The 15191-nt window shown below is 41.1% G+C and overlaps 2 protein-coding genes across 5 annotated transcripts in view; one reads left to right on the top strand and one right to left on the bottom strand.

The window, feature by feature from the left end:
* The window catches only part of spryd3 (SPRY domain containing 3), a 91690-nt gene extending 85988 nt beyond the window's left edge, over window positions 1-5702 (bottom strand). For all 3 annotated transcript variants that reach the window (XM_014135940.3, XM_014135942.3, XM_014135943.3), the window contains exons 1-2: window positions 5584-5702; window positions 1794-2009 (exon numbers count right to left, since the gene is read on the bottom strand). In XM_014135940.3, the coding sequence (XP_013991415.1) occupies window positions 1794-1912 (119 nt within the window). In that variant the 5' untranslated portion in view covers window positions 1913-2009; window positions 5584-5702. The remainder of the gene's footprint in view (window positions 1-1793; window positions 2010-5583) is intronic.
* The window catches only part of igfbp-6b2 (insulin-like growth factor binding protein 6 paralog B2), an 81687-nt gene extending 69988 nt beyond the window's left edge, over window positions 1-11699 (top strand). Inside the window, exons 2-5 of one of the 2 annotated variants that reach the window (XM_014135596.3) lie at window positions 8467-9002; window positions 10079-10113; window positions 10901-11020; window positions 11492-11699. In XM_014135596.3, coding sequence (XP_013991071.1) covers window positions 8663-9002; window positions 10079-10113; window positions 10901-11020; window positions 11492-11605 — 609 coding nt within the window. In that variant the 5' untranslated portion in view covers window positions 8467-8662 and the 3' untranslated portion in view covers window positions 11606-11699. 2 annotated transcript variants of the gene reach the window in all.
* The last annotated feature ends 3492 nt before the right edge of the window (window positions 11700-15191 follow it).

Here is a 15191-nt window from a genome sequence, read left to right as displayed (position 1 = left end):
TCCTGTGTCTTGAAAAAGGTTTTGGAACGGGAGGATCCATCCTCATGAACACGCGCCAAGAAGTGATGTCATTCTCTGGGTGACAAACTACCCAGGCTTCTCATTCGGTCTCTGTTCATCGTAGACGCTTCAAACAACTTTCTAAAGACTGTTGACATCTAGTGGAAGCCTTAGGAAGTGCAAAATGAACCCTAACTCACCATGTGTTCGATTGGCAATGACTTGAAAGGACTACAAGCACCAGAATTCTCACTTCCTGCTTAGATTTTTCTCAGGATTTTGCATGCTAACTGCATGCTAACTGCAGGCTCCCTCAAAACTTGAGACATCTGTGCGTTACAGGGAAGACATCCTCCTCCCTCATGTGGTACCCTTCCTGCAGGCTCATCCTGACATGACCCTCCAGCATGACAATGCCACCAGCCATACTGCTTGTTCTGTGTGTGATTTCCTGCAAGACAGGAATGTCAGTGTTTTGCCATGGCCAGCGAAGAGCCCGGATCTCAATCCCATTGAGCATGGCTGGGACCTGTTGGATCGGAGGGTGAGGGCTAGGGCCATTCCCCCCAGAAATGTCAGGGAACTTGCAGGTGCCTTGGTGGAAGAGTGGGGTAACATCTCACAGCAAGAACTGGCACATCTAGTGCAGTCCATGAGAAGGAGATGCACTGACTTATTCACCGGACGTGCTACCTGTCCCAGACCTGCTGTTTTCAACTCTCTAGAGACAGCAGGAGCGGTAGAGATACTCTCAAAGATCAGCTATGAAAAGCAAACTGACACTCGTGTTACTGACTTGTTGCACCCTCGACAACTACTATGATTATTATTATTTGACCATGCTGGTCATTTATGAACATTTGAACATCTAGGCCATGTGCTGTTAGAATCTCCACCCGGCACAGCCAGAAGAGGACTGGCCACCCCTCATAGCCTGGTTCCTCTTTAGGTTTCTTCCTAGGTTTTGGCCTTTCTAGGGAGTTTTTCCTAGCCACCGTGCTTCTACACCTGCATTGCTTGCTGTTTGGGGTTTTAGGCTGGGTTTCTGTACAGCACTTTGAGATATCAGCTGATGTAAGAAGGGCTATATAAATACATTTGATTTGATTTGATTCATGCAGCTGGTGGCCACACCAGATACTGACTGTTACTTTTGATTTTGACCCCCCCTTTGTTCAGGGACACATTATTCCATTTCTGTTAGTCACATGTCTGTGGAACTTGTTCAGTTTATGTCTCAGTTGTTGAATCTTGTTATGTTCATACAAATATTTACACATGTTAAGTTTGCTGAAAATAAACGCAGTTGACAGTGAGATGACGGTTCGTTTTTTGCTGAGTGTATATGTTGGGTACAGAGATGAGGTAGCCATTAAAAAATCATGTTAAACACTACTAAGTTGCATGAATCCATGCAACTTATGTGACTTGTTAAGCAAATTTGAACTTATTTAGACTTGCCATAACAAAGCGGTTGAAATACTTACGACTTTCATTTTGAATTAATACATTATTCCACTTTGACATTATGGAGTATTGGTGTGTAGGCCAGTGAAAAAAAATCTCAATTGAATCAATTTTAAATTCAGGCTGTAACACAACAAAATGTCGAACAAGTCAAGTGGTGTGAATACTTTCTGAAGGCGCTGTAAATGTGTAGCCTAATACATGGGCATGGGTAGAGTTGTCATCTTCAACCAGTTTACAACCAGAATTGATTGAAATCTCATTGTGATGACATTTCAAACTTGTGGAGCCGCTGGGAACCCTCTTGCCACTCATAACAGGCTCACCTGAGTGTGTCTCCATTCTTCAGCATTCTTTTGTAGCGCTCCTGAAAGCGTACAGCACGCACGTCTCTGATCCTCCTCCGCCAATTCAGGAACCTGTAGTGTAGGTTGATGTCATCCATCTTGACTTGAGGTCAGGATCGGCTAAATCCAGTGAGTTCGGGTAGGACTAGTGTAAAAACCAGCACTCATGCTTTCCAGAAGACGGATTGGTTACCCCTGTATTTGAGGGAGGGGTGAAAGGGTGAGTCAAATTCTCTACTTGGAAGCTAATTGGTAGAAACCTAGGTGAGCAAGGTGCAAATTACAGGGGACCCAGGAGGGGCTCATATCCCCTGAATGAGACGTTAGCTTCCCTAAACGCAACAAAAGGCAAACTTTGGGGTGTCTCTAAATAATGCTAATTTAACCATTCTCCTATTTGTTTAAAATGTAGTGGTAAATATGTTGTACAGTGGTAATTATGAAAATAAAAGCGATCACCCCCACCTCTCTGTCATAGTTTAAACCATTTATTTCTGTGTGACGGCGCTGTCCGCTTAGTAGGGCTGAATTTTGGCCTCAGCTGAGCTGCTTTATGTATAGATTTTCATTTGTACATCTTCATTTTTGCCATTTGTTTGCCATGCATCCTTGATTAAAAAAAAAAGCCTTTATTCCAATGCATTAGATTTATCTGTTGATTTATCATTGTTTGCTTTTGTCAGTCAGCTGTTTAGAGCGCTCATTGCTTGCCAGAAGAAGTAGATCATTTATTTAGCTTTATTATTTTCTTTAATATATTCGTTTTCTTTCCTGGATCAGCTGATGGTTGAAAAATACCACTAGATGCCAATTTGCATCCAATCCATACAACAGGAAGACTATACGTTAACGACAGTAGGCCTATATAGTGACCCTATCGGTTAGAAGAGGTTTTAACGTTTGGTTAGAAGCTTTCGATTTTGAAATGACATAGGCTTACATTATTTTGGATTTGTGTTCCCATGAGAACTGTTTTCACAGCAAAACAAAATGAAATGTTACGTAGGTATAGTTACACTTACAGAGCATTTTCTGAGATCCACAAGATCCATGATTTGTACAGGGTTTAAGTTCAATGATCTAATTCAATTGTTAAATGCTAAGTAATGACAAATAACATTGTCATAAATGTTATTAATGTAATAAAAGAAAGGTAGTGTTTTGTGTCACACGATCTGTGAAGACAAAGCATTAACATGAATTATGTATGGGCAACTCATGAACTAGATTGTAAAACATGTTCTGATTCAACATGTTTTATATTGAATGTAGGGTCCTTGTTCTGTGTGTAAATTGCCATGGCTGAGAGGGTAGCTGTAAGCTGTATTTATCAATGTATATATCTGTATCTGTATATATCAATGATGTCGCTCTTGCTGCAGGTGATTCTTTGATCCACCTCTACGCAGACGACACCATACAACACTCCTTCCGTGGCCTCCAACTGCTCTTAAATGCTAATAAAACGAAATGCATGCTCTTCAACCGATCACTGCTCGCACCCGCCCGACGAGCATCACTACTCTGGACGGTTCTGACTTGGAATATGTTGGCAACTATAAATATCTAGGTGTCTGGCTAGACTGTAAACTCTCCTTCCAGACTCATATTAAGCATCTCCAATCCAAAGTTAAATCCATAATCGGCATCCTATTTCGCAACAATGCCTCCTTCACTCATGCTGCCAAACTTACCTTTGTAAAACTGACTATCCTACCGATCCTCGGCGAAGTCATTTACAAATTAGCCTCCAACACTCTACTCAGCAAATTGGATGCAGTCTATCACACTGCCATCCGTTTTGTCACCAAAGCCCCATATACTACCCACCACTGTGACCTGTATGCTCTCGTTGGCTGGTCCTCGCTACATATTCGTCGCCAAAACCACTGGCTCCAGGTCGTCTATAAGTCTTTGCTAGGTATAGCTCCACCTTATCTCAGCTCACTGGTCACCATAGCAACACCCACCCGTAGCACACGCTCCAGCAGGTATATTTCACTGGTCATCCCCAAAGCCAACACCTGCTTTGGCCTCCTTCCCTTCCAGTTCTCTGCTGCCAATGACTGGAATGAATTGCAAAAATCACTGAAGTTTGAGACTTATATCTCCCTCACTAACTTTAAGCGTCAGCTGTCAGAGCAGCTTACCGATCGCTGCAGCTGTACACAGCCCATCTAACCAACTACCTACCTCATCCCCATATTTGTTTTTCTGCTCCTTTGCACCAGTATTTCTACTTGCACATCCTCATCTGCACATATCACTCCAGTGTAAATTGCTAAATTGTAATTACTTCGCCACTATTGGCCTATTTATTGCCTTACCTCCTTACTTCATTTGCACACAATGTATACAGATTTTTCTATTGTGTTATTGACTGTACATTTGTTTATCCCATGTGTAACTCTGTGTTGTTTTTGTTGCACTGCTTTGCTTTATCTTGGCCAGGTCGCAGTTGTAAATGAGAACTTGTTCTCAACTGGCCTCCCTGGTTAAATAAAGGTGAAATATATATATATATATATATATATATATATATATATATATATATATATATATATATATATATTTTTTTTTAAGCCTAGTGGAGGGTAAACTCAAGTGAATGCTGTTGACACACCTTTGTCTGATAAATGCATTGAACAATAGGGAGTGTAACTTTTTTTTATTTTTTTTATTTACTGTGACCAGCAATCAGAGTTTACCCACCACTTTTTTGTACCACTACATCACTGGCTAACGGTAGGCCTATTAGAAGTTCATGGTAATACACATTGTAGACTACTAGCCTAGTAAATTGACCATATGTGTTAGGGTGTCCATCCTGTCTTCCTGGTACAGTTTCAGCCCCATTTCAGGTGTCCCGACATTTCAGGCTACAAAAAATGTACATTTGCCATACAATACGCATCAATTAATGTAGGCCTAATCAATGGCAATCACTGAATGACATTAGGCACACTTTGTGTTTTGTAACAGATGTCTATTTCCATTCATCAAATGGCGCGAGTATAGGCTACATGCAGTTTGGACGCTGTAATTATTTTGTAGTGGACTAACATGCACTTCTTTAAATGGTTTGTTTGACAATCAGATGAAAATATAATGATTTGTGTTCATGCTAAACGCGTGCACTCTATAGAGAATATCGTGGTATAATTCGCACCGAGTCTGGGAAACCCTTAGCTATTGAAAACTCTAGCAAGCATTATGCCTTCTCCCTAGTTTTCAGGCATTAGCGTCGCCCACGACAAGCTCATGTGAACTACAATCCCGACGCTTTGTTTAACTTTTAGGAACGTCAATAATCATCCCTTGCGATATGGCTTTCGAAACATATGGCCCTTATCTTTAATCAGCGAGAAAGAATCCTTTAAATAAATGGGTGCCTCCATCCAACGAAACGAAACGAAACTTCCCAAGTCAAACTTGCACACGGGTGTTTGGAGCCTGCTAGATGGCTAATTAGCAGAGGTGTTCGCCTCATGTTTTCCGTAAACAAGTGCAACATAGAGATATGGCTGTGTGGGAACACTAACCCCATAAAGGTGTATATCAATTTAACCTAAGCTATTTAGCTAGTGGCACCTAACGGTATTAGCAAAACAATCTGAGCAACGCTTCAGTAGCTAACGTTACCTACGTAGCATGCTAGCTAGCTCACATCGGACAAATAGGTTCCCTAGCTACTAACGTTACTAGCTTGTGAATTCACTTGCTAGAGCGGTGACTACACAGCATACCACTATTCTTGTGAATTGCTTACCATTTGTCCAGTATGTGTTTAAATAATTAATTCAAAGGCACTTATGTTCATTTGGTAAGACTCCAAAATGTTACAGTAGAAAAACGTTGTAAATGTATGGCGCTTCCTACTGACATCAGACACCGGTAACTTCAGTGAGCCAATCAAAGCTAGCCATGAGAAAGACTGACAAGCTGTGAAGCCAATTCCATATCAGAATCATAAAATCATATTTTGTGATATCGAATAGGTCTGTCTGTGTACAGAGACGTGTTTCCAGAGGCAGTGGTGCTCCCTGATAAAAGGAACCAATGAGATATTGTAAATAGTTGTTCCCACAATATGAATTGTCCTGGACACAGTATGTCACTATCTGAGTTAGTTACGGCTTTGTGCCCTTGCTTTACCCTATGGGAAAACTGTTTGCTACCATAGGCCTTGGACACAAATGGAGTTTCCCAGATACTGTAGCGTTAGGTGGTTGAGGTGGTTGAAAGGTGTGGAGGGCATGCAGTCATAGTAGTCTATATTTTGTGAGAAGAGGAGAGGAGGAAATAATAGGAGTAGCCTACATCTGACTCAATAGAGACCTGAGAGGGGTGGGGGTAGAAGGTGTGAGGAAAAATGAGTAATCCAGGGAGTGTGGAAAAAAAGAGCCCCCATTGGTCTGGCGTGTCTCTTGGAACGTTCTCCTGACAGAACGTGTGGAAACAGACTAGCTAGGGCTGTAACTGCTGTAGCTAGCATTGATGGGAACACAAGACGGCAGGTGATTTCTGTTCTTAGTGCCAAGATTAATCATTCGTAATAATAACACCAGGCGGCTGACGACCAAGAAGGTTTTCACCAAGTGGGGTTCCTGAACTATTGCGATGTAGTCTAGTTTGTGTGTTTCAGAATGTCTATGGGTTCCGGAGCTTTGGGAAGTATTGACCTGCTGCTGTGTTCTAGACAGAATGTTGCCCAAAGATACAGCAGGTGATCCAGCAGGTTGGTCAAGAGCCAATCATGTATATATGTGCCCTTATTTTAGTGGTGCTTTGCCATTACAATTTCAATGTTGTTAAATCAACATCTTTTTAATTCCTGTTTAATGCTCTCTGAAATGCTAATTTGTGTTTTGATATCGTTGTGTTGATGTTGCCTCATGACAACAGTTTATTGTCCTTACAGGAACCTCCTTCATGGTAGTGACCTCAGACAAACTATAGCACCCAACACTATGAGATAGATGGCCTAGATAAGAGTGGATTTCTAACCTATGGGGCTCTAACACTTAGAAATAGAATAAGCCATTGTAATTCTATTGATTCATTAGAGTCATTCTAATTCTAATGCGTCAATCTAAATCTCTGCTCTATGATCCTCCAGCTAAGGCTGGCTTATCAAATTAACTGTAATCTACATTATAGCCCCATATCTCTTGTTATTTTATGCCTACTATAATCACAACTCTAAAAACACATAGATCATCTTTTTTACTACATGCAATGGAACTGTAAGTGGTATGAAGAGGTTTGAGGCTCAGGATGGGTGAGAGTGAGTGATCTCTTGAAGATGGCGCCCGTGAAGCAAATCTTGAACGGTTGAGTGCATAGATGGATTGCATTATTAGTAGCTGCATGCCTGGCACAGCCTTTCCCTCTTACAGTCAGTATGTACATTCCAGTTAAAGCAAGTCCTCCTTAATTATCCAGTGGATGCCTCTTCCAATACAAACAACGGCAGCATGGGCAAGAAAATCAGAATCTACCATCTACTGTCCCCTCAAGACTGAATAACTTCTTTATATGACTTAGTCCACACATAGTCTCGAGTTTGTAAAAGGACTGCTGAGAAATCAAGACTTTTTATGAAACTTCACTAAACTACATTCTATGAAACAGTTATAATGTGTTAAATACCCAGTCCTGCCATTATCAAGATCTGTCATCCCTGGTCTCAATTCACGTTCACTATAGTTTGGCAGGAGGCGGGATAATCCCCCTAGTGGAACGATACCAATTCATCCAACATTGTTTGATCTGGAAAAGATCCAGCAAACTCCAATGGGTTATAGTTATGCACATGTATTACACAAAGTGGTACATGATACGCCAGCTTCTGAAACATTGTGTTTTTCATGGCAATCAGTTTACATGAAAACACTTCTACTTCTGGAAACCTTTCTTAACTAACATTTGGCACACATCTGTGTAGATCATTATTACATTGTACTTAGGTGGTAAAATAAGGTATTTGTTTGGTTATTTTAACTTTCACCTTTCTTCTGTACATGGACAGTTCAATATCTATTTAATTATCTGCAATTGGACCAGTGGTTGTAGTTTTAATTGATTTATCAGTTCCTTTTTCATGTAGTACCTCTTTTGCGAGAACCAAGCAGTATTCTGTATTCTTCTGTGGTTGGGGTTAACAAGAGTATTAGAACAACTCCCATAAAGCTAGACATTGCAGTCAGTATAGCTGAATGCAATGCTATACCTTGCCGTAATTGTTACCATGGCAAATATGATCAGAATGGTCTGACTGACATCAATACATAATGGGGAGAAAGTGTATATTTTGTAATGTATACTGTTTGTACATGTAAAATGTTTAACATTACTATGGAAAGGGGTCAGTCTATGGGGGTGTGTTGATATACAGTAGAAAAAGAAGGGGCTGGGGAGATTTGGTAATTTCCAAAAGGAAAATAATCCACCCCCCACCTCTCTCTACTCCCTCTCTGCCTTCCTCCCTCTCTCCCTCCCTCTCTCTCTCTCTCTCTCTCTGAGTCCCAGCCCCTGAAGGTGTCATAACTGTGCTCTCTCTCTCCCTCTCTATCACCGCCTTTCAGATCTTTAAAAGCTGCTGCTTTGCTGTGTCTCTCTCGATCTCAATTTGTCTCCTCTGGCACTGCAGGGGACTCCTGGCTGCCTAACGATTGAACCGGCTAAGCACCAAGCAAAGCTGAAGAGACGGAGAGAGGACAGAGAGAAAGAGGAGAAAGAGATAAATATACATCCAGAAATAGCATCAGCCACATTTGACTGACAGTGAGAGAAAGAGAGAGAGAGAGAGAGTGTGTGTGGAGCTTAACCTGAGACCTGGACAGAAAATGCCTCTCCTTTCTAACTTAACGACTATTGTCTTGTTGCTGATCGCTCACTGCGGATCTTGGATTCTGGCTAACCGCTTGGGCCCCTACAAGGGTTGTCCCTCCTGTAGAGAATCTTTGGGGGCAGGTCGGGCTCCCCGGGACCATATTGGACAAGCAGGCAGCACATCCATGTTGGCCCAGGGAGAGCCCTGTGGTGTGTACACCATGAGCTGTGCCAAGGGGCTGCGCTGCGTGCCCCCTCCTCAGGAACACAGCCCTCTCCAGGCACTGCTGCAGGGCAGGGGCTTCTGCACCAAGCACAGCAGGACCAGTCCCACGGAGAGGCCCCACCCCACAGGTAAGACTGAGACACACACCACTGGCACATCTAATATTATTCAATTCAGCTCTGTGTTGTGTGTGTTAGGGCAATTATACTACAACTTAGCTTATCAGGTAAGGCTGATAAGTAAGAAACACACTCTCTTATCATCTGTGTGAGAATTGTATGCTATGTTGGTGTGCACCAAAAATAAATGCTAGTACTGTTTTATTATAAGAGTATGACATTTAGCGTTAGATACATGACAGGCACCAAATATGAATTTGAAAAGGCTGCATGGTCTTGATTTCTATGCTGCAGTGCCTCTGCATGGTGTCTTGTGACAAAAATCTAATTTGAGAGACTGTTGGACTAGAAGTCTCAAATGTTGGATTGAACAGCCTATCATCAGTCATGTAATAAAAAGATGTAGTCAACACTATGATGCACAGACACTTGAGGCACGCTTTAGGTGTATTAGTATGTTGGAGCTTGTGTAAGTATGTGTGTGCAAGTATGTGTATGTATATGGATGTGATGTGTATGGTGATGGTGCTGTACATGCATGCATTTCAAAGAGAGGGTGTGATCTAGGCATTTTATTGACAGCACAGAATGAGTGTTATACTGTCACCTACAGTCAGATAATGATGCTTTTCATTGCAAGGGGTCTCCATCTACTGTTCAGACTAAGCCACTGCGATTCCTTAGGAAGGACATGCTACAGGAAATATCAATTCAGAGCCGAATCACTGTGTCCAGTAAAGATGTAGGGTCTTCATTTGAGCCAGTTTGCTACAGCAGGAAAATAATCCTGCAGCAACAGGAAATGTGATTGTATATGTGGATTATAATTCATGGACATTGTTTTGTAGTGGTTGATAATTTTTTTTGTAAGGGAAATTACAATCTTCAGACGCCTTTTTAAACCTCAAATACAATACACGTTTTACATTTCCTGCCTTGCACTTGTATATGATTGATGCTTCATGTCTTGCAACAGCTTGAAACAAAACATTTCTAACTTATATTTTGATATCAGAGATGGTTTAAGGTTCTTAGTAATACCCTGGTTGGATGTATTCTTGGTAATGTGCTGCTCTCTCCTATAGGTCCACATCCTTCACAAAGTGGTGAAATAGAAAAGGTAAGTGTTATCCAAGTACGGTACCTGCTTAAGCCACTTGATGCAGTAAGCTAATAATGACTTCTACTTACATTTACCCACACCTGTTTAAATCTGAGAAATATGTAGAGCTGCTTACATAATGCATTCATATTCATACAGATAGATACTGTATGATGGAAGGAGTCGGGTAGAGAGAGTTATTACTGAAGCTGCTGTGCTGTCTGGGTGATACAGCGACAGCAGTACCACATATAGTGCTCTAAAGCCATACATTATGGTGCATGATGTGTATGCTGCTATGCGGCAGAACTAATAGACCATGATGTGAATCAGTAAAGTTTAGACTCGACTGTGGCGGCCTTGGATTTTTCACTTTACGAGGAGAGGAGAGGAGGTGGATCCGCAATGAAACACAAACCCAACAAATAATTTATTTCTACAATTTGACAGATACTGCATACATAGTCACACAGTTGCTTCAAACCACTGTCTAAGTGACCTGGAAAAAGGCAGTCCTTGTTTAACAATATCATTATATAATGACATGATATTATGTGACATATAATATGTTTTGCTTCTGGCTTCATGCTGCATCAGTGACCTCAATCTTCAATGATATCCACACGTGTTGTAGCTACTCTAACAGGCTAGAAATGGTCTTCTAACATCAACCATGAGCTTCTCTTCCTGTCATTTAATATGTAGGCTCTCTCCTTGTATACAGTAGTTACTGTATTTATCGATGTATAGTTGCTGTATTTATAACTGTATAGTTTCTGTATTCATCAATATATCCTCTTTTTAGGCACCCTGCCGTAAGCTGCTCAATAGTGTTCTGCGGGGTATTGAGCTCACTATCTTTCAGTCTGATCGTGACATCTATATCCCCAACTGTGACACTCGGGGCTTCTACAGGAAAAAGCAGGTAGTTATAGCGCAGCGCCGCTGTTGATGTGAATATTTGCCTGTGTATGAATAGTATATGTGTTTATGAGATCAAGAGAGTGGCATGCTATTTGGGCTCCCGAGTGGCGCAGCGGGCTAAGGCACTGCATCTCAGTGCTAGAGGCGTCACTTCAGTCCCTGGTTCAATTCCAGGCTGTATCACAACTGACCGTGATTGGGAGTCCCATAGAACGGCGCACAATTGGCCCAGCGTCGTTAGGGGTAGGCTGTCATTGTAAATAAGAATTTGTTCTTAACTGACTTGCCCAATTAAATCAATATTTTTTTATTCCTCTTTTCAATTGCATGCTATCTCTCTATTCAATTCAGCCCAAAAATGGCTCTGGATAAAGGACACTTTGCTTCCAGGCCCTCTGGGCTGTGGGCATGCAGACAATAGTTATGTGGTATGATGACATATTATCATTCTCTATCCTGTCACACAACACAGTGTCGCTCCTCCAAGGGTATGCAGCGTGGCCACTGTTGGTGTGTGGATGAGCTGGGTACCGCCTTGCCCTCACGTGCCAGCGAAGACGGCACTTTACCATGCGATGGAGAGTGAGAGAGGTCCTTGTCCCAAAACTTTGAACCTAGAGGAGGGGGAGTAAGGGGAGGAGGAGGTGGTGGAGGCAGAGGAGGAGGAGGAGGAGGACGAGTAAGGGAGGAGGAGGGGGGGGGGGAGTAAGGGGAGGAGGAGGTGGAGGAGGAGGGGGAGTAAGGGGAGGAGGAGGTGGAGGAGGAGGGGGAGTAAGGGGAGGAGGAGGTGGTGGAGGAGGAGGAGGAGGAGAGGGGGTGGCTTTAGCTTGTGCTAGACACTGCCTGGACAGGAGACACCAGGGATTAAACCACTTCCTATGGAAATTACCCCAAATTAGTTTACTGTCCTCTAGTCAAGAAACAGCCTAACAAAGACACAAACCTACAGTACAGTACTACAGTGGCAACATCCAGCTGAATGTTCAACAGTTTGCAGCAGCAGTACCAGTCCTCTGAATCATTCAGTGTGACAACGTGCAGTAGCTTATCTATCTCACATTACTGCTTTGTTACTCACTGCCTCAACTAACTGATATCAAAGCTGTATTTCTCAATATTGAATTCCCTGGCTCTTGTCCTGGCTTCGTCTGTTTGTATGTTCGTTGTAGATTTTCTGTTTTATAGGATAGCTCACACTGCCTGTGTTTGTTATTAAAGGCCCAATGCAGCCGTTTTTATCTCAATATCAAATCATTTCTGGGTAACAATTACTGTGATTGTTTTCAATTAAAATGGTCAAAAAGTACAATAGCATCTTAGCAAGAGCAATTTCTCAAGCTAAAATGTAGCTAGGACTGTCTGGGAGTGGTCTGAGTGTAGAGGGAAAAACTGAAAACGAGTTATTTGGAACTCTTATTGGCCTATTAAGTAATTTACCACCAGGCAGGCCAAAACTCCATCCCACCAAAACAGTCTGGAATTTCAGACGGTCTGGTCAACCAGCTCTTACACTAAAAGGGCATTATCATAATTTTCATAATTTTACAGTATAATTCCAAACTCATAGTGTGGAAATATTTATTTTTAAACACAGTAAAATCACATTTTTGACTGCACTGGGCCTTTATCTAAGTGGGCTGAAATACTGTTACGCTGGTGTTGGTGTGACACAATGTTTGAAAATGTGTCTCCGTCACCATCCTCTCTCCCTTTCTCCAAAGATACACTGACATTATGATACTTAATTCAATTGATGAAAATTCCTTTTCTATTTAATTTATTTTGGAGTATGAATTTCCATGCAGCACTGCTTGAATTTTACACTTATCCTATAATCGTGTCAGAAAAATAGTTAGGCCATGTGAAACAGTCCATTGTTGTTGAAATCACATTCTGACTGCTCTAATAGTTGATTGTTTGTACATATGTTGGATTTTTGTGGTTGACAGTGTGTGTTCTGAAGTGGCAGACAAAAAAAAGCTTATGGCTGTTACCCTTTTCAAGAAGTTGTTAAGCATATTTTTATACACGTCAATATAATATTTTATATATAAATTGTTGGTTTATGTAATGAACTACAATGCCATGTATTTTTATATTGTCAGCAGTTTTTTTTTATTTAAAAACAGAGGTTATTTTATTTATTTGCTAGGGAGAGCATTGTGCTTTGGAGGCGGTAGCACCCTCATGGCAAAACTCACCACACACATCTGAGCTATTCAACTGCTGTACATGTTATGATTTTTATTTCCCAAAAAATGTATTTTATTTATACTTTGACCATTTAATATTGGAATGTATCATGATAATGTTTTGCTTATGGCACACCCTATTACAATGCTAAGTTTGGTAAATTAAGTTTGAATATGTTACAGTTACTTACTTGTCTTTGAATTGTGTGATAAAGTGTGTGATTAGATCATTTCTATTTCTCACCCATCTTGTTGTGCCAATGTATGTGCTGTGATGGTAGGGCCACGCACAGGGGCCTATATTTACAAAGCCTAAAATAAAAAATGATATCAAAATGAATAACAATAAATACATATATTAATATAAAAAAAGCATTACGGTGTTTTATTTGTGAGCTCCACCAGTGCAGTAGCTGTAGTGGTATCGGATCTCATTCATTTTACAAAGCTGCTTAGTCATAGTCACAATCTGAAGCACTGCACAGGTGTAGCACAGCTACTCTGCTAGCCACTGTTCTCTTATGTCAGCTGAGCAGATTTAAAATGACTGTTAATAAGATTTAATAACTGTCTCTGTCCAGATCACGTTAAGATAAACCATCAAGTTAAAGATGAACCAACACGTTATTAACATGCATGTACTAGGAATGAATAGGCATTAGTATGACGAAGGTTTTCTACCATGTCTAGGGGATGCAAAGGACAATTTGTTCCAGCATCTACAGTATACAAGGACACATGCCTGTTTCCAAGGGAACAGCATAGAATATCCTATTTGTCAATGCATAAGAATTTGAAATGCAGGTCTCGCAGAGGATGATGCAGGAAAGTAAGCAGTGTCCTTTGTTAAATCACACCACATGTCCTACTTCTGTATCTAGGGTGGTTACATTTGCTATTCTTAGGAAAGTGAATATAGGAGACATCCTATAGCTACCCTCTCTGTGCACAGAATTAACTATCTAAATGTGCTCAGACGGAAGACATCAAAATGCTATGTTATTAACATTGCTTGTAGTATATCCTAAATAGGAGCATGGTTTATATGCAGACATAAAGACAAGATATATTCAACTAAAGCACAATGTGATGATGATCAGTATGGGTTAATAATGTCGATTCCATCAAATGTATACATTTAAACATGCAGAGTGTAATCCATTTCTGTTGCAATGCTGTAGTTATTAGTGTCCCGAAGCATATGAGAGATGGCATGTCAGAAGTAATAACAGAGTGGAGGGTCTGTGTCCCAAATGGCACCCTATTCCCTGTAGTACACTATATGGTGCCCTGGTCAAAAGCCATGCTCTGGTGCACTATAGGGGTCCTGTTCAAAAGTAGTGCACTAAATAGGGAATAGTGTCCTCTGCAATGCACACACCCCCATGACATTGGAGCTGCTCTAAGGCCAGTGATGGTGAAAATAAGGGGAGAACAACAGGCAAGGGAGAACAGTGTAACAACAGTAATCCAATTATGCAAAATTGGGAAACTAACCTTAATCTTTATGGCTCCCTTGTCATGTTTCAGTTTGAGTAGGTCTACACAGTTAATAAGCAAAGAGAGATGAGAGTGTATCATGTGAATAATTTGGACAACACGCTTCTTTCAGTCAAATTTAGTCATAGGCACTGCTGTGAGTGAGATAGGTAGATGAGGGTTGCAACTTTTCTAGTGAGAAAATTCCCCTATGATCAATTCATCAAAAAGTGTAACGTTTGTCTTCTATGGAATTAGTCTTTGGAAAGCTCAAGTACTGCACATATGCAGGATTTAGCTCATTTACTTTCATAGTCTAACTTTGTTCTCCTTATAGGAAAGCTCTGCATTGCTACAGTGTAGCAGAACTCTGAGGACAGCTCTAGTAGCCTATTACCGTTAGTCACTAGTCAGTAACATTTTATATGAAAGAAATGGACAAGTTTCCGCCTATAAGATCACATGACATGATTGTAACATCTCTTTGGCTTTTCACAACTG

Source organism: Salmo salar, chromosome 13 (genome assembly GCF_965601325.2).
Source record: "Salmo salar chromosome 13, fSalSal1, whole genome shotgun sequence".
Classification (NCBI taxonomy): Eukaryota; Metazoa; Chordata; class Actinopteri; order Salmoniformes; family Salmonidae; genus Salmo; species Salmo salar.
Note: the sequence above shows the minus strand (reverse complement) of the source record. Positions and strands in the feature narration are given on the sequence as shown.